General features: G+C 38.1%; 2 protein-coding genes across 2 annotated transcripts; both read right to left on the bottom strand.

The window, feature by feature from the left end:
* Positions 1 to 437: 437 nt before the first annotated feature.
* Positions 438 to 8626, bottom strand: degs1 (delta(4)-desaturase, sphingolipid 1). The gene is made up of 3 exons (XM_029521090.1): positions 8387 to 8626; positions 3453 to 4195; positions 438 to 2257 (listed from the first exon to the last, which is right to left on the bottom strand). Exons 1-3 carry the CDS (start codon positions 8466 to 8468, stop codon positions 2111 to 2113), a joined length of 972 nt encoding a protein of 323 aa, XP_029376950.1. The 5' UTR covers positions 8469 to 8626; the 3' UTR covers positions 438 to 2110.
* Positions 8627 to 12646: 4020 nt separating this feature from the next.
* Positions 12647 to 21373, bottom strand: fbxo28 (F-box protein 28). The gene is made up of 5 exons (XM_029521797.1): positions 21185 to 21373; positions 19104 to 19213; positions 18207 to 18345; positions 16810 to 17005; positions 12647 to 16155 (listed from the first exon to the last, which is right to left on the bottom strand). Exons 1-5 carry the CDS (start codon positions 21371 to 21373, stop codon positions 15644 to 15646), a joined length of 1146 nt encoding a protein of 381 aa, XP_029377657.1. The 3' UTR covers positions 12647 to 15643.
* Positions 21374 to 25019: the final 3646 nt, after the last annotated feature.

Consider the following 25019-nt stretch of genomic DNA (forward strand, 5'->3'; position numbering starts at 1 on the left):
TTCAGGTTCCCGGTGTAGTTTAAACTTTGAATGGTTAGAGCTGTTGTTGCCTGAGGCAGGTGATTGTAATGTCATGGTTCTTCGGTGTGTATAAATAGCACATTAAAAAGAGCACAATCATCTATTGCAACGCAATCAATGTTAGTTAGAAAAAAGCTAATCTGTACATTATAGTGTAATTCCAGCACCCCCTATAGAAATTCAGGTCACATTACCCAACTTTTGAAAAGGTGGAAGAAATTACAATCGCTGCCAATTTACAGGGCAATATCATGAGGGTTTGAAAAAAAGACACTGGAGGTATCACTACTTCCAACTGATTTTACATAAACTACTCAGTAACGCAGGTTAGGTGTCCCCAGATTTCAGATTGATGTTTGATAGTTTTTGGAATTTCTTTGGATTCAAAATTAGTTTGAGAAAACCCAGCATCAATGTATGTTCTTTGATTTTATTAAAGGAAGAAACACCATCACAAAATAACAGCTTTCCACACTACAGAGTTGCAAAAGCAGTTTATATATATATGTGGTTAAAAAATTAGTACACAGGGCAACTACCATCACTTGTGAAACTCTGAATTTGATACTTCTCCATTGCCAGGAATAACATTCTTCATCTACATCTTCTTTATTAATTTATTTTATTTATTTTAGAGCGATAAAGTTGATACTAATTATATAAGTAGTGGTATAGGCCAAATAGAGCAACATAAAACACAGAAGACATTACTTCTGGGGTATCTGAAGTGCTGTCCCTACAACCTGAAACAAAGTGAATGTTTATCATTTAAGTGAATAAATTCATATGATTAAAAGTAAGAAATTAAAAACAAGTTGAGGCACAAATGAAATACATTTTTGATCACATACCTCCAACAGACAGTTCACTGGTGTCAGTTTAGAGGGGCTGTATCATGTCACAGTACATCTAATGTAGCATATTCCATGTTTAAAAGAGGTCATGGGCCAAAAAACGCCAATCTCTACATTTAACACAACAAATAATGCTAACCTTACCCCTATGACAGTGATATCTCTCAACAATCAGTTAGGGGATTACATTAGGGGATTAGAAGTTAAATTTGTGGTCCACATCAACAAATGTGCAAAGTCCAAGTCCAGAAATTATCTGGAGTCCCACAGGTCATCTGTGTGAAATGGTGAATTAGTTTGCTTAATGATCTTTTCTGAGGCTGGATGCACAAAGACTTGACAAGTAGTGAGTGAAGATAAATACTTTAAGGATCCAGTAAAACATTTTTTTTTTTATCTATGGTGTAAATAAAACTAATTCGGAATACCCCAACTATCTGCTCAGGACCAGTTAAATGTACTCATCCCGAATTCTTACAGTGAATCCACTGATAATTATGTTCATCTTTAACAAAATCACAGTAAAATGCTGTATGGTATAAATATGACAGCGCTCAAGCTTTTGAGACAATGCAATAGAATTCTAAATGCTGATGCTTTAACAACTGTGGTTAGCAGGTGGAATGTTTACCATAGCAACCATTCGATTCAAATGATGCTATGTCCCCTTGACAAGTGCTCTTAAGACTTATCAATATTTATGATGGTAACAAAGACTTCAGGGGGTAAAAAAAAAAAAATACACTCAGTCTGTAAAGAGCACTTGTTTTTTTAGTGTACATGAATACAGCATCCAAAATAGAAGCAGAACCTCTCTAAGCAAAAAGCCAATGCCATCACTAGACATAAACCTTAGACACGGAGAGGTGCGGTGTCTTAGGTTTACATTACAATTCATCCTATGGGTAATATAAATGTACCAAATCTCCCCCCTAATGGTAGATTATACTTAAAATTTATACTGAGCTATTAATTTGATCCAAGCATTTTTGCAGCTACATCCAGATACAAACTACTTTGGGTTTTTTTTTCCTGACCTGGATAATATGTGGGGAGAAAAAAAAAAAAAAAACTTTCTCTTGTTGTCTCCTGTAGACAAAATTCCCACCCATGTTTTCCACAGTCTTAGACAATGTGACAGTTTTAATCTGCAGAAGCTGTTAGGTTTATACATTGGTAAGCAGCTGCTGAAATGCTGACACTACAGTATTGTTCCAGATATGTCTTCAGTTAAGTTACTCCTGTTTGACATCTTCCTTCAGCTTCCTCTTCACTCGAGAGTATGGGCTCAGTGTGTCATCCATTATGAAGTCATACAGGACCTTCACCCATGATGTGTACTGTGGGAGGTCCTCGTAATACTCCGCTGCTATTTTCTTCACCTAAAAGTAAAAATCGAAGGAAAAAAAGAAAGGGGGTTACAGTCTGATGATGTTGCTTTGACTGTGCTAATGTGGCTGCACAGAACAGATGACGTCTTAAGAATTATAAAGCAAATCAAATTATCTTTATATGCTGGATGTAAATACAGTCCCAGTCAAACATTTGGACACACTTTTCAATTCAAATTAAAAGAAAAATGTGTCCAAACTTTGGTCAATGGTCATTGTATAGTAATTTCATTATGTGTATGTTAAAGCTTCCTTGATAAATTAATTCACACAAAAATGGGACTGATTGGTAAAACAGAGGCTGTCTTTGAGGTAATTGAATCGCATTGATTGATTGCATAACTATACACACTTGAGGGCTACCAATAATAAATGAATGACAGATGGGTTTAAAAGAAGCCAACTTTACCAATAATTTCAACTATGCACTGTTTTAACTTGGGTCTATGGTGATTCATCCACTGATATTAACCCTATCACATGCTTCTGAAGGAACAAGGTCCACATCCAGGCACACACATTGTTAACATTTTTAAAAATTTTAAATATTTAACAAATTTTGCTTTTATACTTTTTTATGTTTAAAATCAGGTCAAAAAGGTCTAAATTTATTAGGAGCAACAGGTTGTTCACGACCCAATTTACTTATTTGAAGAGTATAAGACCGACCAAACTCAATCTATGGAAATAACGAGTTGAAAGCCATTCTACAAGACACTGATGCAACCAGCATTGTCTTAATATTCTAAATATTGTGCGCATGCACCCATTTCTCTTTTCATGGCAAGCTAGATTTTTAGACATTGTAAATTCAGGCCGAGTACACTACTTTTGATTTGAAATAAATCAAACAAGCAATTTCAATAAGTCATTTTTCCAACATCCTTTTGATTCCATATCAAGATATATTATTGAGTACTTTATTTTAGATTGTCAATATCCACTGTCGTTAAACACAAAATAAAAGAATTTTAAACATGCAATTGATTGCCATTAGCTGCAAGACAGTGAGCTCACACAATTTACACAGAATACACTAACTGTTTTGCATGGCGGTCTGCCTCAACAGTCATGTCTCAACCCAAATCTCTTCTTTGCAGTTGAAATGCAGCTGACTGTGCAGTCTGAGGAGACCAGTGGCTAACAGTGATCTTTGACAGTTAAGTAATAATTCAGATTTACTAACCATGGGCAGTCGGCATCCTGGAATGCTTGGAAAGTCATGGTGCTCGTTGTGGTAGCCCACATTGAAGGTGAGAAGGTTGAGGGAGCCATAGTAAGAGTAGGTTTCATGGCCCTTGAGGAACATATAGTGCTCTGCTATGAAGTGACCAGAGATGGGGTGCAAGCCCATTCCCAGCATGGAGCCAGCCATCATATATACAACCGGCTTAGCCCCCCACAGCCAGTACAGCAGGATATCAAATGTGAGCTGGAGGGCCACATTGGTCAGCTCCAGCTGAGTGACTGGTTTGGGGTTGATGCATAGAGGTCGGATGGCATAAAACAGCGGCTGCAGAACTATCCAGATGAATTTACGAACGCGCGTGCAGAAGAACCAACCTTCAAACTCAGTGGGGATGTCTACATCAACGCCATCTCCACCCAGGTAGCGATGATGGTCCAGGTGATAGCGTTTAAAAGAAGCAGAGTAGGGCAGACCAATGGGCAGGTTGGCAAACATGGCAAAGTAGCGGTTCCAGATAGCCTTGCTGTTCCCAAAGGCTGTGTTGTGGCTGATCTCATGAATAGCAAGCGTCATTGAGTGGTTTATACAACTCCCAAAGGCATAAGTCCAAAACAAAACCCATTTCCAGTCCAAGTCTTTGACCAGGTAGAACGCTAAAAACTGTATGGCCACCATCAAGCACACAATCCATTTCAGTCTCGGGTCAGGTCCCATCAACAACTTGATTTCTGGATATTTGGCTGTAGAGGCAAAACAAATAACACACATTTAGATGAAAAACTTTGTTGAAAAAATGTTCCAATTCAAAGGTGTCCAATGATTGAACTGACTGAGAAAATTATTATATATATATATATATATATATATATATATATATATATATTTTTTTTTATTATTTCACGTTATTTCAGATTCAGATTCAAGAAAAATTTTTTAATTCATTTCACTACTTATGGGCCAGAATTGGAAGGCTTAAAAGAGTTGAATGCATTGACTTTTTTATTCAGTTATTTCCACTAAGATGACAGTGGATGTATTAAAAAGAGACAGGGGCCCAGTGTTCCACCAAAGGGTAAAAGCATCATTACTTGGTCACAGCACTGCATAGGGTTGTTTCCTCATAGTTCTAACAACTCCCTCAATACCTGCTTTGAAACAAACATGTAAAAAAAAGAAAGAAAGAAAGAAAAGGAAAAAAAAGGACATTTTCTATCTAATCTGCATTGGAATGTTTTCAATTACTTTGGACAGATTGTGTGTTGAAATTGTTTTATCAACAACTTTTTCCACTCATCAATAAAAAAAAAAAAAAAATAAAATCACAACAGGTAAGGCATTTCTGTATTTAAAAAATACTATGTATATAATAAAGCCTGTAGACAAAAAAAAAAAAAAACATGAATGTAATTCTCATGTGCATTTCTTTGCACAGTTCCTTGCAGGTAGATGTATGCTCTGGCAAACAGCCAACTGTTGATAAGTTGACTTGTGGGTTTAACATGTTGCTGAATGAGGCTGCATTACTGGCATTTACTGTCCACTGGGCTAAAAGTAATTCATCATTGCCATCAAGATGATCAGAATGGGGGCAAGGTATTTTTATATGAGAATTCTTTCATTCTAAATACTGAACAACCATCAGACTAACTGCAGATCCATGAATCCCAGTATCCCAAAGACATTGAAAATGAATGAAACCTATGCAGCTTGAAGCTAGTGTGGAACAAAAATATTTGTATTTTTTGTTTTGTTTCAGTTGCATCCCTTGTATTCAGTTCATCAATTCAATGTCCCACTGCTCTAACTGCACTCACTCAGTGACTCAATGGTAACAATTAAAAAGTATGAAACAATCCAACACTCTGCTGAATAATGTAGGTAATATCTGTCCATCAGCCTGTCCAAATCCTAAATCACCTAAAGGTTTAGCTCAGTCACTGAAAATTCTATTGTTTCAAAGAGATTCAAAGAAAAACAAAGACCGCCAGGCTACACAAACAGGTTCTATCTGACTGAAAACCAGGACGCGAAGGCTCAAAGAGAACTCTCAAACATCCTCCTTTCCTTGATTACAGCACTGTGCTAGTCCTCAGAGGGAGAGGCCCGAGGCATGTGACTGCATACAAGTAAGCCCTTTACAAGCAATGACAAAGCCCCCAATACAATCAAAATCTCTAGAGCAGTGGCTCCACACCCTCACAGTAGCTCATAATTCTAACAGGAGCAAGAGTCACAAACTAGGCAAAGGTCATAGTCTGTATGAGGCAAAATCCATGTATGTGGATTGTGTAAAAACAGCCATTTTCACATCCTCAAAATGGCATCTGGAGTGGAAATTATGGACAATCTCAATCTCCTCTTGCTCACCGGGGAATCTATAGGCACAGCATTTAAGAAAGAGTCTTTTTATTCTTAAAGTGTTTTGTGCATCTATTGCAAAACATCCACAGAAACATATTATGGCCTCCTGCAAAACATTACCCAACAATATTGTATGGCCATATTTGACAATAACCAACTTCAAATTGTGTCCAGTCTGTACATAAATCACAGGAGAATATACCAAATAAGGTTTGCTTGATAGCATCTTAGGCTTTTGTACAAAATAAATACAATATCGTAAATAAATATCCATAAACTAAGATGACAGCAAAATACTACTACTAATACTACTAGATTTCTCATATGCCACATATTTGCTGAAAGACTCAGCGAGCGTTTGTATTGTTGGGTAAGGGTTAGGGTTAGGGTTAGGGTTAGTTACTTGTCTTTTCTATGGCCATAGCTGTGCTTGTGGCGTTGCGAAGTTTTTCATAGTCCTTGTACTCTTTTGTATGGTTCGTCTGCAAGTGGTGGAACAGATTAGTAGTTGAACTGCTTTTAACAGCCACCGCTTTTCGGCATATTTTGCATAAAACATTAATTTGACCAACCTCAGTCTTTTCATATCCGAACCACTTCCGAGCTAGTGACATGGACCCACGTGTTGTTATCAAATCATTCGCTGAGACAGAATATGCTTGCATGTTTCCTCAACGCGAGATTGCTGTGCTTAGCTTCCACAGGCCACGAAACTGCATGACGGCTGATTGGCTTACTTGTTGCATACGAGAGTCACAAGACAGAGTCCTGCCCACTGATTTGCTTCTGAGGCACGCATTTCACAAATGAAGACATTCAAGCACCTCTCCTTTACTGTATATGCATTGTCTGTTTTCTTTTTGAGGCAGTAGAAAAACTTGATAGTGTAATATTTGCACATCATCAAAACAATTGACAATTGACAATAATATCTTATGTGATATATAACGCCCACCTCTAATGGCACCTAAGTGTGCTCACATTGCTGGGTTAGTGTTGTATGCCCTCTGAAACAATTTAAAATAGAACGTGTTACTCTTAACCATCAGTCACTTCGGAAATAATGCTGAAATCAAGCTTTCATAATCAAGTTTAAGTATTGACATTTTTTGGATCCAAGGCAAACTGGGATTCCTGGTTTGGAACAGGGGTGCAACAAATAATCAAATAAAATAGACAATTAAATTAGTTGCCAGCTATTTTAATAATAGATGTAGTTGGGTCTGTGTTATTATAGACTGAAGTACAGTGACAACGTTTCTTAATGTGGGGAAAGAAAGCCAATGTCACGGTAAAGCACCATTAAATTGGTAGCCAATTTTATGCTGCCAACGAAATTCTGGGTTACCCTCAAAGATTCAGAAATGGCACATGGCCTTTTATTTTGGATTTATTCATTGGTATCAATACTTCCTCGTCCTAGACGAGGAACCCCAGCCATGAGACACCCGCTAGTGCTACTCTTGTGGCAGTCTCAAGCTCAGATAAATGAATCATGGATGTCTTGCTGTGGCGACCCCAAATGGGTAAAATCCCAAAAGAAGGGGAGATATTACTGTCAAATAAACAACAACAGTTTTATTTATTAAATATAATGTTACAATTTTTATGATTAATAATCAATTAATTGAAAAGCATTTTAGACAGATTAATCAATTAGCAAAATAATCATTAGCTGTGGTCATAGTTTTCATTAAGTGTGACTACTAAACATTACAAAACTCATTTCTAGGCCATGCACTTATATTTAATTTTTTGTTAAGTAAAAATATAAAACATTGAAGTAGTTTGAGCAACTAAACACATGGGGTGTCCACGTCCCCTCCCTGTGCCCGGAGCAGTAAGAGACCACTTAAGGACTGATGACAATTTGAGTGTAATTTCCGTCAGCAACACTCTGCGTTCCATTATGCTGACTTCAACATTTTTTAATTTTTTATTTCACAAAATTTACTTAGCTAAGCTTGTTTCCCGAAACATGTACATGCAAATACAGTATTTACCTGGCTTGGTTTACATAAGAAATTTGCACTCGTTCCTTCCTATGAGATTATTTGACGCCAATCACTTAAAACATTCCCATCTGGTTCGATTGTTAGACTTGCTGACGTCAGTCTGTCGACAGCAGTCTTTCGCAGTTAGAATAACTTGGACATGAACAGCAGAAGTCTGTTCGTGATTCAGGGAGTGGCTAGACACTGCTAGCATAAACATGTTACATTAAGCTAATTAGCAGCTGTATGCATGCTGTTTACATGCCCCTATATTAATAACATTCAGGGGACTGCATTTCAGTTACTAAAATGGGCGTAAATTAGATTTCAACGCTAAGCTAAGCTAGGTTAGCAAACTTGTGCTTGTACCACAGACACGGTTAGATATGGAACCGTTAGCTTAGTTATTAGCAAACCGGCTCATCTAACCGCAATGGAGGAAGTATATCTACCCTATTACATATCAACTAAAGATAACATCGTCATATCAGTCCGGAAGGTATGTTAGTATTGTCACATCTAAGTTGAAATAGGAATAGGATTTTACAAATTTTGCAGAAGGATAAAGTAGCTCACCCAGGATCTCTTTCCTCCTGTCGGCATGAGGCTGGTCAGTGTAAACCCACTCGTAGTCCTCACGAGCGACCCGATTCCCCATCGTTTGGATTTCTGCTGTGAACAACTCAGGAAAAAAGACCAAAATCTAAAACCACTTCTGTGAGCCTCTATTCTCTATTTTAGCGGCCTTGCTGACCTGCCTTGACATCAGTGAGCTCAATTTAGCTTAGCTCGGCCCACAACGGGCAGCTCCTCCCTCCAGCGGTCCCATCTACCCAACGAAGCAGCACACATCATCGCCTTCGTTTTCGATTTAGTATTGCTCTAACCCTTTATATATATATATATATATATATATATATATATATATATATATATATATATTATCAATTTCAACAGGCACTGTGATGTATGCAATCTGCATAATTGTATGTTTCTCATTTTTGCTTATACCATGGCAATTTTTTCTAGATTTCTTTTTAGCAGTAAGTTGAGCAGGTTTGATTGCTGCTTTGTCTACCTATGCTCCATTTCAACTCTGACTGTGCATCTTCTAACAAGGAAAGGTCCAAATTAAAATGTGTAATGATAGTTTATCCTCTTATCCGTTTCCGGGTCGCTCAGGAAGTTCGAGCCAATCCCGGCTCACATTGGGCGAGGGCGGGGTACACCCGGGTTAGGTAGCCACCGGTCGGATTTCCACCCAACTGGGCCTCTATTGATCAGGTTTGGCCCAGGGAAAAGCATTCAGCAGGGGAGATGAAATTTTGGCTGCTTTTGAAAATATTGTGGGAGCAATTTCAATAAACAAGCTGTCGTGAAATGGTCACAAACACATGGTCAAAATAAAGAAAAATTCAATAGGCATGATTGATGTCTGGTAAGAGAGGGCTTGACATGGCGGGTTTCACCATTTTAACCAATAAGGAAGAGTGTCCCTTTCCCTCTTAAATTTACCAACTATAACTGTGACCTATTTTTGCATGTTTGCACATTTTATCAATTATTATCTACATTAATTGTTTATATTTTTTGATGCATTTATTGGAACTTGAATTGATGAATAGTTTAATAATTAATAAGTTTAGTTGTGGCACTTATTGTTTATGAATAGGCTTGATTGGTGTTTTTTCTGTGGCTGTTGTGGTTTCCCATATTTGGTTGTCTGACTGTACTTTTTGTTACTGATGCAGTTAAAAACCTTTTTAGGCTACTGACATGTTTTCTGTTACGTATGTTATGGTTTTACCCATTTTCTGGCTAGGTTAGGAATTCGGATGGTTTTTACTGAATTGGGTGGATTTTCAGTTGTAACTGGGCCAGAAAGGCTTATGTGGCAACACTGCAGGCGCCCAGTTCATCACAGGGCCAACACATAGAGATGGACCAAGACGAACGACCACTTACACTCATACCTACCAGCAAATTAGAGTCACCAATGAACCTAGACATTGATGTCTTCGGACCATGGGAGGAAACCAAAGTACTGAGAAAACCCAGGAAAGTGCGGGGAGAACATGCAAACTCCATACAGCAAGCCCCATGAAGCAAACCCACAACCTTCTTGCTATGAGGCAACAGCATTAACCACTATTCCCCCAAGCTGCCTAGATGTGTATGTGTTCTTTTTATTTAGCTTTTTCATTATTGTGTTTAATTAATTATTTTTATTGTAAATAATACTAAATTATTGCTTCCACACTGTCACCCATTGGTGCAGCACAAACTAAATTGCTTATTATAACCTTAAATGTAATATATGTCACTTAAGCTACAGACCTGAGTGTAAGCCTACACAGCACACAACACATCCAATTCCTGGGCAATTTCTAGATGCATTTCCAAATGAACAGTGACACTAATATACTTCCTTATATACAGAGACTGCAAATATCTTTCCCAAGTAACCACTGACTGGTAATAATTACCAGCAACAACATAAGCTCTCTGTTCAACAAAGAAGTATACTGCTCACCAAATAAGGCTCACTTGGACTGGAAGAAATGGTCTGAAGGACAGACTGTCTTGCAGCTTTCAAAATTGAGGGGGTGCGCATTATTTCTGTAGCATAACTTGACAAAGGATTACAATCACATTTGTATTTATATTTTATAACACAAAAAGCTGTGTATATATATATATATATTATATTTACATTTTATTTAGCATTTATTACCATAATAAAACTTTGAAGGCAGACAATAGCAACATCCCATTTTTATTCCAAGAGGGAAAGTTGTGCAAATTACATATGTTTTGTTGTTTTGAAATAAAAAAAAATGTAATCTCACCACTTGTGTAGAATTTGGATTTTTATTTGTACTTTGACAACATTTCTTGGGACTAATGAAGTATTTCTGATTCTGATAGCAAACTGAGAAACTACAGGTGCATGTCAGTAAATTAGATTATCATCAAAAAGTTGATTTATTTCAGTAATTCAATTCAAAAAGTGAAACGTATTAAATTCTTTATATACAAACAAAATAGTTTGTGTGTATTTTAATTTGGATGATTATAAGTGACAACTAATGAAGCATAAAATTTTCATGAAGATATTTTTTCAATTTGCTGTACACATTTTGCATGTCTGTTTTGTTTGGGTCCATTTACCCTAAGCTGTTTTATCTGTATGAAACATGCGTTTCGCTCACCTGCAAAGTAAGAAGGGAGCAGGGAAAGCATAATTCCCATGAGAACTTTGATAGCTCTTGTGGTGACTTTTGATGAATGCTTGGTTGTATTTCGTGGGTGGTGTCCATGGCGACAATATATGCTGAGCAAACCTGCCAAATACAGCATAAGAATTTGGGCAACATGTAATGCACAGTCCAGCTATGCCTGGAATATGCAGGTTTACACAGGAAACTCCCCAGAAGAAGTATCTGTGGACATAATGTTACATGTGATCATTTTTTCACAACTTCTCCAACAGTGCAAACCACATAAAATGTGGCAGGTGCCAGTTTATGCCAACCTAAAATTATTATTATTAGCATGACCTGTACTCAAGGGATATGTCTCTTCAACAACTCTATAGAGAGTTTGGTTTAGACCTGCTCCAAGCATAAAATGCCTTCATGTAACTTTGCACAATATAAATACATTGGATTTGAGAAATGTAAGCGTGCCAAAATTGTTGCTCAATGCAGCTGGACAGTGACTGGACTTGTTCCTGAACTAAGAAGCTACAGGAAGAGGCAGGAAACTGCTTTGACGCCCACTGTCAAATGCTACACGAACATACTAACGCATGCACTCCTCTATCTACAATGCCATTCGGTAATCTTTTTGTTCCCCTTCAGCTTCAGTGTGTAGTAGTATAGAACTGCTGCAGCAAGCGAACAGGAGAACCTTTTCCTGTTTTAGTCCTAAGAGGTTGTGGAACATTTTGCTGTATGAACTCTTCTTGCATGAAGTTAACACTGAAAAGTTGGAGGTGGAAAAGGTGCAACTGGTGGATTAGGCCTTTAATTTTCTTTGTTACAGCTGTTCAAAATCCAGTAAGGCCTAAACTCTTTATTGTGCTCATCAAGACAGTTAACACAAAATCACCATATCGTAATTCTGCTACTTTCAAAACTGACAGTACCAGTAGCTGTGTTTACAGCACAATGTACAAAGTATCAAAAATAATAATAAATGAATAAATAAAAAATAAATAGGTACAGTAAAATTACATAAAAAATAAATCTAGTTGTTAGTCCAAGTTTAAAACTAAAGAGACATATACTGTTAATGAAGAGTAATTATTTCATGAGTTTAACTCAGTAAATACTGTTACAATTCTTCTTGGGCTCTGACAGAGCTTTGGACAGATCTGACAAAATAACCCTATTGATGTCATCAATTCAGGTAGGGGACAAAACAGTTTCTCTTATTTTCCTTGACAGAAAGCCTGCGTTATAATCTGAGTGCAGAGTTGTAAAATTATGCTGGTTACCATTCAGGTAGTCTGCTGAGGCATTGACAACATACAGTATAGGGAAAATATATTTACCTTACTGATGTCTTTTTCAGGCTTTATATGACAGAACCAAGATGTTTCACAACTGCAGAATTGTTAACAATCAAGTTAATATACTGCACAAAAAACATTAATTATTTAATATGATACAACAAAACAAAAATATACCAGTGTTTTTGTCTTAAAGCCATAGTCAAGACAACTTACTCCAGACTGAAATGTCTGGGAAAGATCGATGAATAAATTATTAGTACTCACACTAAGGTTGAACTGTAAAAAGTGACTGACAACTCAGTTGGTGCCATCTACAGGGGGGAGATAATGGCACCTTTTTTTTTTTTTTTTTAACCACATCATCGTTTAGCACACCACCAGGAGTCATGTTGCCCTGACTAATGACTTATAGTATTGTTTTAATGTCTATAAGCTTTCCAAAAGTGCAAAACGTAATTGTTGGAGTGGACTAAGAAAACTCAAAAATGCATCTTGTCCCCCAAAGTGAAAATTAAGTAATTTGGTAAAAATGAGCCCATGGAGTAACTGAGATGCAGAGATATATTTTGTAATGGGTGTAAACACATCAGATATGTGGATAAGTTGAGTTTTAATAGGTTTGATTTGTACATTTGTAACAGTTATGTGTGCAACAAAGCCAAACAGTTAGCCCCAAGTTGGCAAATTCAGAAGATATCTCATAGATTTTCTTGGTATACATACATACATGAAATAATTTACAACCCACACTGGATAGTACATGAAGAATACCGTACAGAGCTCTAAACTGAGATGCAATCTAAATGACTAGATTACATCTTCATGTGTGTATCTTCCCAGTGTCTTTATAATACAACCCAGTGTTCACCAAGATGTGAACTGTATTTCCAATGTTTCTTTCCCCAAAGTCAATACTATGATGGTTCAGGTCATCATCAACAGAAATGCTTCAAACTAAGAAAACTAAAGTGGAGCTGCAATATGGATTCACAGACAACCTAGGAAAGACAGATTTGTCAAGAAAAGGGTACAACTGCATGGGGGAGCTGAGTTGATTCTAAGGAAATTCACCCGAACAGAAACTTAAAAGAAAATTTTCTGTTTAGTTCCCTTCCACTGATCATAATGGACTGATTCAAAATTTCAATTTCAATGTTGGCGTTATTATAATTTTTTAATATATAAATTAAACATCTTTCTTCCCTCTGGGGCCATCTATCCATGCATGTAAATCAAATGCTTTTGAGACCCTTTTCATATTCCTTCTAAGATGTCTGACACAGGACTAACTTAAAGATGGATGAGATGAACCAGCCAACCAACTATCAGAGAGGAGAAGAACATTGGAAATTGAACCAACAGCCTCCTTCAATCTCAACACAACATACGTAATGGTTACAAGACTTTATTCCACTTTGACCTAAGGACCATAAAAATGTTTTTCTAGTGTCACTGTTTTACTACAAATAATATTTGAGAGATAAAGCTGATAACTATTAAATCCAGGAAGTTGAACAGGAAAATGGAAATATCTCAAGCCTTCAATATCTTAAGATCTTTATTGTTTGTTGCCATCATGTGCTATAATTTAGTCCAACTTAAATTATAGAAAGATCTTAACTTACGGTAGACAACTACGCCCAATAATGAAGAATATGGGACATGAGTGAAAATGGTAGAACAATCTAGTGAGCTTTTTGTTTCTTTGTTTCTTTCTTTAATTCACAGCTATTTATTATGAAATTAAACATGATTGTTAAACAACATGGTCCATTTCTTTGATTGAGACAACAGGAGAAATTCCCAAAATTTTTCCTCATTAACAGCTGCCATATTTTTTGACCGTTTGAAAATCAAGCCAAGTGCAATGAACTGAAAAGAAATCCTTGGCAAACTGTGAAATGGGGAAAAAACCGTGAAAAAAAGTGTTCATTATTTGTAGCACATAGGATGAAAAGCGCAAAAACACTGGAATGGTATGTAAAAAAAAAAAAACTGATGGCAACAATGAATCGCCACTGGAGAGCAGTTGTATTGTTTTGCTGACTTTAGCACATCTAATTTTACTTTTAAGATAATTTCATATTGCACATAGCCAAGTTGGGAAGAAGCAAGTGAATCAAATGAAGGTTTAAGGATTTAGACTTTACACTTGGATGAAGACTGAGCAGAGGTTGACAGCATGCAACTTCAATTAGGTTAGGTGATTAAAACCTTTTATAATTATAAAATTGTCAAACATCTATGTATTTTTTTTACTATGATGGCCTTTACTTGTGCACATTTCCAAACTGTCACCAGGTAGTTTGTCTTATGTTTGTTAACCAAATTAGACAACTATTTAATTGATGTCTGGTGATACTATGAGAAAAGCATCTCCATTAAAAAGTTGCATATTTTAATGTAACCTTCAACAGTTCTCTTAACTGCCCAAGGTCAATGACCTGTAACCTGTTACTGTTCAGTGACAATTCAGAGACCAGGAAGTGCAGAAAATGTCAACATTTTTCTTGCTGTCTCAATTCCCATGTGAGGTCCCAAACCATGAACAATAGTTAAACAACCATGTCTATCCAAAGACTCACATATCATCTCATTCTGAAGACCTAGAGCTGTTTGTCAATTAAAACTACACATGAGATACACTGTTAATCACTATGAACACACACTGTAGTTTATTTTGATTTGTCCTCTGTCGCCCACTCTCTCTCTCTCTCACACACACACACACACACACAATATTACTGTCCTTAACACTTATGAGAGCTCCAAAAGTGGATAAATCCACTGCTTAGAATAGTCCCTAGCACATGCAGAGTTCTGTATCTTTTTCTCAATTGTCCGATAAAAACTATAATTGTTTTACTGAGCATTTAAAATGGAAGCTATACATTTGCAAGGTCAACCATAGATGTATAACGAATGGAGCCGAGGATGTAATTCAGAAAGTGTTGAGAAATGGACTAACGCATTGATGGTTTGGTTCTTTTCATGTTTTTGCTTTCTTTTTTGATAACAGGAAATATATAGAATAACCAAATATTTGAACACTATATTAGATCAAATGTCAAGCTGTCACTATTGGGTAATATTATGAATTACAGTATATTAAATGTGGGCAGTAGTGAGCCACTTCACACTGTTGTCAAACACCACAACAAGTTTGTATATTTGTGGGTAGAGCCTGCATGGACACTCCTGACTTACAGCACAAGTTATAAGTGTTGGTAAAGAGTGATGTTGGAGATAGAGAATAAGGTGTGATCACTCAGACCCAAAAAGCAAAAAGGGCACATTAAATGACACTCAGTCTCTTATTTCTTGCTTCGCAGCCGTTTGGACTGTCGTGGAAGGTCTACGCTCTTTCTGTTACGCTTGAGTGATGATCCTCCCTCAGCCTCTGGCTCTATGATTATAGAAGCTGTGGTCACACTTCCACTTGCCAAAACACTACCAGATGTGCTAGCAACAGTGGAAGACACAGTGGTGCTGCTGGATGTGGAGGGAACAGCTGTGCTGGGTCTGGGACCTCCTATAGCAGCAGTGCTACTGTCCATCAGTTCACGGAGCTTGTGCTCCAGCTCTGCGAGGCGGGCATTCTGCTCACCAATTACCTGGGTCTGTTCCAGGAGCTTCTGTTCCTGGTCCTGCAGCTGCTTCTGTTGCTCCAGCTGCTTGACGCGAATTTCCTGCATCTCCCTCCGCAGTACTGTCATTGATGCACCATTTACCTTCACCTGCTGTTGCACCTTGGTCATCTCAGAACGAGATGGTGTGTTCTTGGCCAGCAGAGACATGGTGGTGAGGGAAGTAGATGGGCCTGCCACTGAGGGAAAAAAGACACAGTGTGAGGGGAAAAAAGATGCCTTCAGAATTTTACAGTTGCATAAAATATCTGGACCCAGAACAGTGTCTTTTGAGGGATGGGAATAAAAACCAGGCTACATTGAAGAGTAAGCTCTGCATGATCTGAACCACCAGGCTAGTATATCCATGTATATCAGAGCCAAGGACACTGTATAAGCTTAGAAAATATTCTAAAAATAAATAAAGTAGGGGTCTGCAAATAACAAGTGAAATGAAAATTGTGCTAAAACATCTCACAAATCCATAGATGGAGGGCTCAGCATCCGTTCAGACACAAAATGGGCCACCCAATTCCAAGTGAATGCTTCATAGAATATTTTTTCTACAATGCAAACCTATGCAATTTGTTAACAGCAAAGTCAAAAATCCCAAGATGGATAAAAATTTGATTAAATGTTCAGTGCAAGTGCTGCTTACATCTTAAATTTGTATTGGAACCAATGTTATTTTTATCCAGGATGCTGCACCACAGCAACAACTGAGGAAAACTGAAATTCTGAAAACTGAATTCCTTTTTTAGTTACATGGTATCATCATCGTAATAAAAATAAAAATAAATATAGAGCTGCATTTGATTTTTAACTCATTGAACAAGAATTAACACGGCTGTTACCTGGTGCAGAACCAATAAGGCGACCAGACAGGTCGGCCCCTGGAAGCTTCTTCTTCAAAATAGGGACAATTTTCTCATCAAAGTATTCCATGGCCATAGAGGAGATGTCCCTCAACTCCTGTAGAACTTCATGAGCTCGTTGGGGGGCTCGAGTGGAGTTCACATAGCGTAGCACACGATAAATCTCATCAATTACCTGACAACACAGATAATAAGGAAAACAGACACAAAACCGAAAAACAACGGCCATAAATAAAACACAGCTGACTGTTTAACATCTCAGTAGCCCTTCCCCTGACCATGTTTAAGTACTGCAGCCAGAAATTATGTATTGGCAAATGAAAAGCTCCAGATTGTAAGGCTGAAATGCCTTATCAATCCAAACCATGCAGAATTTAAAACATGTGCACCAAACAATAGAAAATGTAAGAGGTGTTACTATGAAAGAGAAGTTATTCTTTCCTCATCACAAAACAACTTCAGTTGAAGTGATCGGTTCTTTCTAAGGTACACTGGTCTGTCAGGTTACTTTGATAAACAAACCCTGATACAGCACTGCAAAACCAAAAAACATAGAACACCACAAGTAATTATAAACAGTATTAGTTTCTCTCAGTCACATATATCAGATCTAAATTCCACAAAGTAGGCACAATGCCCTCAGTTGTTGAAAGAGTTTCCCTATGGAGACAAAGTACATCTTATTTGATTTTACTTAATCTGTCTTCTGGAATATTGTGTTGGTAATAAACTTTTACAGTTACCCGTCTTTGAAATAAATGACTGCTCTCTTTAAATACTGAAAAAGTAAGGGAAAAGGAAAAAACCTGAAGCTCTTTAACAAGAGTGAAACTAAATTCCTGATATTTCAATGCAGGGCATTCTTTGGGAAACTTCATATGGACCTGTGATCCCTGGGACCATATGTAAAACTCTGTGTAAAACCAGTGATGAAATCCAGCTTTCTCCAGCTGAGAGTAAAGGATGCGTTTATCTCATACCAACTTAACTATAGGATAATGATACCCCCGCTGCTGTGTTTTTTTTTTATAACATCTTAAAAACAAATCTTTATTTTTTTTTTCTCCAATTCATTACAATGGTTGCTATGGAGAGCTAGGTGGAAATCTCTCTGACATTTGTGATTATTCAAATGACTAAATTCACATACGGAACTGTATGCGGCTCACAGGGGTTTAATGAGTCTTTATAAATCACTGTTCAATATTTGTTTTAACAACTTTTAATGAAAACACATAAGGATATGACACCTATTATCTCTTTCCTTAGCAAAGATTCCTATCAAATCTTTTTCCATTTTAGGTAACCATATTACATTTCAATTGGTTTGCTGACTGTATTGAGTGATGCTACAGGCTAGAATCAGTCAAGCTTACCTTTCCTGGGATGAAACAACAAAGGTTGGAGTCAACATATTTCATGAAGGTCATGTTGAGCAGAGAGAGGCGTGTCTCCACAGCAGCCAGAATGTCAGCATGACGAGCCAGTGAATGGTTTCTCCTCTCTGACTCTCGCCTGAAAATAATCCATTGCAATATAGCTTAAAAGTGATTTTTCATTTGATTTCTAACTGTACATTTTAGCTTAATTAATAGCTTTAGTTTAGAGAATGTGAATCTTTTAAGAGTTAATTTGTAGAACACAGACATAGTCCTTACTACTGCTTGAAAGCTCAAAGAAAGAGAAGGGTAAAAATGGAACTGAATAATAGTGGTGAGTGATTAATTCAATTTTAATGACAATCATAATTTCAGATATTGCTATTAGAAAATCACAAAAAACTGGAATATAGAAAATACTTTGTGCAACAACTGAGATCCAAAGCAAGAGCATGGCTTTCCCCTTTGTAAGACAGTCATTCCAAGCAATGAAGTGAGCGCACCTCTGCCATTCTCTTTGTGTATGTAAAGTCATGTTGTTTGAGCCGTCTTGTAATATACATACATATACCACACATACAATATAGTAATTTACACTGAATAATTTCACATTTCGCTGCTAAAGGTGAAACAAATTCATGGCAAGTCAAAATGAGTTCACAGTTATAAGCCAGACAGTCTCAGTCACATCGTAAAATCTGATGACAATATATGCAATTTTATTCGACTTCATATTGATTTTAAGAAAATATTCCCTTGACCCCTGCAATGACAAATGTCCAATGTCCCTTCAGAAACGTGTGTGATATATTAACATTATTATGTCAGTGTACATCCCTAAGCTTAAGAGCAGTGAACATGTTTTCCTACACTTTGTGTTGCTGCGACACTGACCTGGGCAGCTGGGCTTTGACTTGCCTCTGGCACAGACTGTGGTAACGCTCCACTTTCAGGAAACCCTGATTGAGGACACGCTGACAGATCATGTCCATGCGTTTACAAACCTGAAGAGGAAAAGCAGAAGAAAACAGGCCAAGAAAAATTATTTATTTGCAAAGGCAGAGACTGTGTTGTGCCTTAACAAAAGGTTTTTGCCTTGATGGGACACTTATTCCAGTAGTTTGGATAGAGGACAGGGCCAATAATAAGGCATCCATTTCGTTATTGATGACGTACTTGTGTCACACATGCTTTCCCTAAGCAAAAGTTTCTGTTACAAATGGCATACAGTTACACAGCTCTCTGTCAGAGTTACTGATCACTTTTTTAATCTTGGGTGTTTATTGACCATCCTGATACACAAACATAACACAATTCACAGTTGGGTATGAATCAGAATAGAATAGACTTTATTGTCATTGTACAATGAAGAGAGTACAACAAAATTAATGGTGCACTTCCAAAACTCCAGTGCACAGGTAAAACCAATCGGAGAAAACAAACAAATAAACTTGTAACCGTGGGAGATGAAAAGGAGTATGTCACAAGCTTTATGAAGAAAATAAATCTATAGATGGATAAGTCAACAAAATATAAAATATATATAAAAAATATAATACAAACGGACTAAAATACAGATGCCTACAAGTGAGGTAGTTTTTGATAAATTTTTGCAATTATGATATCAATTGTGACAGACTTTGACTGCATCTGCAGCCGGGATTATTATGCAAATGTATTTTACTGTGGGCATTGCTCTTATCTTAATTATTATCATGGTTGATGCCAAGAAACCTCAATGGTGGTGGGAACTGATTTTGTGGGCCGAGTGTTGTGTGCAGTACAGTACCAGGTTTAAACCTCAGTGTCTGGCCTTACTTCACTGGCAAACTACATGTGCAAGCAGCAGGGATGTCATTGGAGCCAATACTTTGGTACCAAGTTGATGCCAAAGGTCTGAAAGTGTATCTGAAGTTCCATTGGCACCAGAGTAAATGTCACTAGAGATGTGATTCTCTTCGAACTGCCAACGGCAATGTAACAGTCCTATACTTTGCACAAGACATCAAACTCAACATGAAGAAGACAATCACAGGAAATAAAATGTGGTTTAATATCAGCAACGTGTCTGCTCCAATTTGAGGAAAAAAGGAAAACATGTCTTGAATAGTATATGGAGATTTTTGCAATTTGCAGATTATTCAGGAAAATTAGATGCCAGTAACAGTGCCAAAGCATTTCATATTAGTTGGCGAAAAACCTCAAACACTTTTAGCAGTTGAAGGACAGAAATTCAGGTTGAGGCATTATGTTTAAAGTTGTTGATATTTTACAAAAAAAATATATAAATTCTTGGTTTCTACAGTCAACATTGTTTTTAAAATGCCCGTCAGAAATACGTAAACAGCAGGGAACATGCTGAAGAATGTGCTGGTAGTAAAAAATGGTTCCAATTACACGTCTTTGCTAGGGGCCCATTAGCTCTTAATTTACCCACGAGAAACAATCATTGAATGAAAGGCACAGAGTGAAGCTAAGACCGACGGGTTGGATACATTTGTATTAAAAACAATTACTGCTCTTATAGTCTGGTATAAAGAAACCTCTGAGCATGACTGGTGGAGAATCGGCAGCGAAAAACAGTCAACGGAGCAGTCAATTACTTCCAGCTAACCACACCAGACTACATATCCCAAAGGGCCTGGCAGTGTTTGTCTATAATACAGGAGAGTTTAAAGCACCCTGACTTCGCAGAGTTCTGTTCACCTCCCTCCTCTTGACATAGAGCTGCTGTTGTGTTTATGATGTGTCGTGTGTTGCTCTCTGTCCTTACCTACGCTGTGCTGCTAATTAGCCCAATGACCATTGAGGGCTGCAGTTTCTTTTAGACCACTGCATAGACTTGAGAGACAGATTTTCAGTTCAACACTGCCCCTAAATAGATTTCACATAGGTCGTATCTCAAAGGTAAGCAGCGCATGTGGTTAGCAGTAGCTTTGTCCCCCTGCTTTTTGGCTTGTTTTTGTTGTCCTTACCGAGCGAAGCAGGCTGATTTCATCGTAAGACAAAAAATTGAGAATTGTCTCAATGGCCACGATGGGAAGTCCTAAAAGTGGGTTGTTCTGGTGTGGCTGGTCCGGAGGAGGGGTGGACTGTCTTGGTGCCACCGGATCTGAGTCCAACGACCCAATACATCCATCAACTCTCTCTACGACGGCCGCCATCTTGCTTCGCTTAGGAGGAGGCGGAAATGACGCACGGAAAGGTAGTTAGCGTGCCATTTACCACAATTATAAAACATTATTCACAACAAGCGAAGAGGTTCCTATTCACATGCTGAGTCCGGAGATAGGACCTAGTATTTATGAATGAAAAGTTTTAGGAATAAAGCCGAAATGTTTAGAGGAATACGTAGCTTTTTTTTTTTTTTTTTGTTTATTGACTCTCTATTCAAAATATTTACCATTTCATATTATCTAGACAAACATTGAAAATGAAGGAAATGATCAGCCATGATTATAGAATTAACACATAATAGAGTGATATGGGCGATAAAATCAATAACAAATGAATAAAATAAAATCATATACAAGAATATAGAAGAATTAAATAAAAATGTATTGTAATTTTTTTGTTCATTCACATTAAACTATGCACACAGGAATACCAAGAAAAAACATTGAATAATAAAAAGTATCTTAGGCTTAATGAGTTTTATAGTGTTTGAATTGCAGTATTTGTGGTTTATTTTGGGGCCATTTGCATATATAATACTACTAATAATAGTAATAATTATATCCATCCAGCCATCTTCATCTGTCTATCTGGCGTCAGTTCATGGAGGTAGCAGCTTCAACAGGGAGCTCTGAACTCCTCAATTTATCTCTAAGGGAGGAGCTAGCCACCCTTCTGAGGAAGCTCATTTTGGCCGCTTGTACTGGTGATCTTGTTCTTTTGGCCATGATCCAGTTCTCGTGGCCATAGGTGAGGGTAGAAACGAAGACTGACCTTAAGATCGAAATTTGCATTCCGGCTCGGCTCTCTTGTCATCACAGCAGCGCGATACAGCGACAGCAGTATCACTCCCACTGCCATTATTCTCTGGCCAATCTCACACTCCAAGGTTCCCCCACTCGTGAACAAGACCCAAAGGTACTTGAACTCCTTTACTTGGGGTAAGGACTTATTACCAACTTGGAGTAGACAATCCACTGGTTTCCTGATGAGAACCATGGCGATCCTCATCCCAGCCACTTTACACTTGGCTGCAAACCTGTCCAGTGAAAGCTGAAAGTCAACAGCACCACATTGTCATGCCCCGGAAGGCCTCCTTCTTCAGTTGGACGGCTTTCCTGACTAACGGTGTCCACAACAACCTCCCGGACAGGGCCTGCTCCAAACGTTCTCAATTCACCCGCACGTTACACATTTGGGCTTACCAGGTCTGTCCCCCTTCACTTGAACGAACTCATCAGTTGACAACTCAAGCCCTCTCTTCATCGAAGTCTCCAAAACATGCGGCCTAAGATCAGATGATACAATAATAAAGTCAATCATTGACCTTTGGCCTAGGATGCTCGGGTACCAGGCAGACTTATGAGCCTCCTAATGCTTGAACATGATGTTTGTTATGGGCAATGCATGACTAGCACAGAAGCACCACTCGGGTTCAGATCAGGGAGGCCGTTCCTCCCAATCACGCCTCTCCAAGTTACTCCATCATTGCCAGTGTGCATTGAAGTCTCCCAGGAGGACTATGGAGACCCCAACCAGAGGTCCCGACTTCTGAGTAAAAAAAAAAAAGGGAAACAAAAACATTTGTGTTTGTTTTAGGTCTCCTCTCTCCAACTTCTTCCCAACTTCTGCCACTGATAAAATATCGTATTGTCTTCATTGGAGGGCTGACCCATGGGCGTGGTGTGATTGTCAATGCGAATTTCGTCCAATCATACTTCTCCCTCTAGCTCCTCGGCATCACAGTTTAAAAATAAATCTGAACACAGAGAAATGTGTCACTTTGATGAGTACACTTTTCTCTATACGCTGTGGTCCATTCGGTGAGGATACATCATCCTCTGCAAAGCACATTCAAATGTTTACCTCTTGCTTGCATCATCACAGAACACACAATACAACTGAACAAAGAAAAGAACATTTTTGTGTATGTCTTGTTTGGCTGTGGAGAATCTGAATTGCATGATTATGGACAGTGTATGAAGTGTCTTTCTTTTCTCTTTCTCAGACATTTATGAGTGGAATCCAAGTACGTCTGTTACGGTGTGGTGGCAACACGCCATTGGTTTCCGATGGCTCGCCACCAAGTGGTGCTGTAGCTGCATGATTGGAATAGTTCATTGGATTGGAATCTCCAACCCCCCTTTCTTCGGACCTCACAACACAAACAGTAAGGGAAAGAAGGGAGGAGGCAAGTGAAAGAAGGAAAGATGCAAGTGACAGAAGGGAGGAGGCAAGTGAAAGAAGGAAACAGGCAAATGAAAGAAGGGAAGAGACAAGTGATGGAAGGAAACTGTCACAACCAGACAGGAGACAGGTCAGGGACTGAAGGTGAGGTCGTTTGCCGGGGATCAGATGTGCAGGCAGGGTCAGGATCTGGAAATCAGTCCGAGGGAAAGACAAGCAGGCAAGACCTGGGATGAAACAGGTTGGCAAGGTAAGGCCCAAGGTAAGTTGCTGGAAAGGCTTGCATGGAAGCAAAGACGTTCTGGCTAGTGATCGATGATACCACACTTTAAAGATTCGATATGATACTGATTACTTTTTTCCTAAAATATTCAATACCCGATTACCGATACCGACTACTGGTAATTCCTTATTGGTGAATTTTTCCTCAATCATAATATTAGTACCTTAAAAACAAAAACTGGCCATGTAACAACATTAATGCGTACAGTTCAAAATCTGAAAGTTAAACAAATAAATAACATAAATATGAATTAATAAAACAAAACACATTTGAGCTTTCTTTGAAGTTTTGCTGAGCAGCATTATTTTTAAAACAATGAAATTAAATTAAGAAAGTAAATCATCACATTTCATTTCATTTTCACTGCTCAGTCACACTCTCAGAAGCGCACACACTCCTCGCCATGTTGTTGCTAACACACAATTCGCGGCTCTTTTGATCATGTGAATTGGATGGACCAGTTCAGTATGCTGTGGGCTGTGTTGAGTTCCTCCAAATCAGAACTTGCGTGTTGGTTTGATGAAGGACGCAGGACACGTTCAGATTAGCTTTACCAAGTTTTATTCTAACAGCAAAATAAGACAGAAAAGAGATCGTTCACAGACCTTTGGATCAGACTATGCCTCCCTGACCAGCATACAATCCTTGTGTCAGTTCATGAAGTCTGACAATCTGACTTCCCCTGATCCAGTGTAATTATACATTCATAAACAAGGAAATGTGCATGGGTGTTGCTCTTCTTCTGATTGGCTCTCTTCCTTCCTTCCTTCATCTGACGGTGACAGATTTAGTGCCTTGTGGATGTAACCTGAAAGACACTTAACAGAGGAAACGGTTGTTTTGCACACAGAGAACTTATCACACATTGGCCTCTGTGTGGTGACATTTACTACGGCTCACTTCTCCTTAGGATGTTGTTTGTCTACTCTTTGTACAAAACCAGTGTGTAAATGAGTAAGCTTGTTAGGTGAGTCTTCCTATTTTTGGCCTTTCAGTACCCTTTCCACTGCACGTTACTGACCTTTGTCTGATCTGCACATGATGTCACTGACTTCTGTCTGCCCTGTGATCTGCAGCAAAGCATGCACTTATTACATTCGATAGCTATTTTCTTATTTACACTGTAGACTTAACCTGAGTATATGATATCCCAACAATCCCCCTTT

The sequence above is a fragment of the Echeneis naucrates genome, chromosome 15 (genome assembly GCF_900963305.1).
Source record: "Echeneis naucrates chromosome 15, fEcheNa1.1, whole genome shotgun sequence".
Classification (NCBI taxonomy): Eukaryota; Metazoa; Chordata; class Actinopteri; order Carangiformes; family Echeneidae; genus Echeneis; species Echeneis naucrates.

Excerpts from the sequence above, each read along its gene's own strand:
- degs1 (XM_029521090.1), bottom strand. The coding sequence starts at position 8,468 with ATGGGGAATCGGGTCGCTCGTGAGGACTACGAGTGGGTTTACACTGAC. Across the intron at positions 4,196-8,386 it reads CAGGAGGAAAGAGATCCTGG|CCAAATATCCAGAAATCAAG; the intron begins GTGAGCTACTTT and ends TTGCCTCTACAG. Across the intron at positions 2,258-3,452 it reads CAGGATGCCGACTGCCCATG|GTGAAGAAAATAGCAGCGGA; the intron begins GTTAGTAAATCT and ends TTTTACTTTTAG.
- fbxo28 (XM_029521797.1), bottom strand. The coding sequence starts at position 21,373 with ATGGCGGCCGTCGTAGAGAGAGTTGATGGATGTATTGGGTCGTTGGAC. Across the intron at positions 19,214-21,184 it reads AAATCAGCCTGCTTCGCTCG|GTTTGTAAACGCATGGACAT; the intron begins GTAAGGACAACA and ends TTTCCTCTTCAG. Across the intron at positions 17,006-18,206 it reads GTTGTTTCATCCCAGGAAAG|GTAATTGATGAGATTTATCG; the intron begins GTAAGCTTGACT and ends CTGTGTTGTCAG.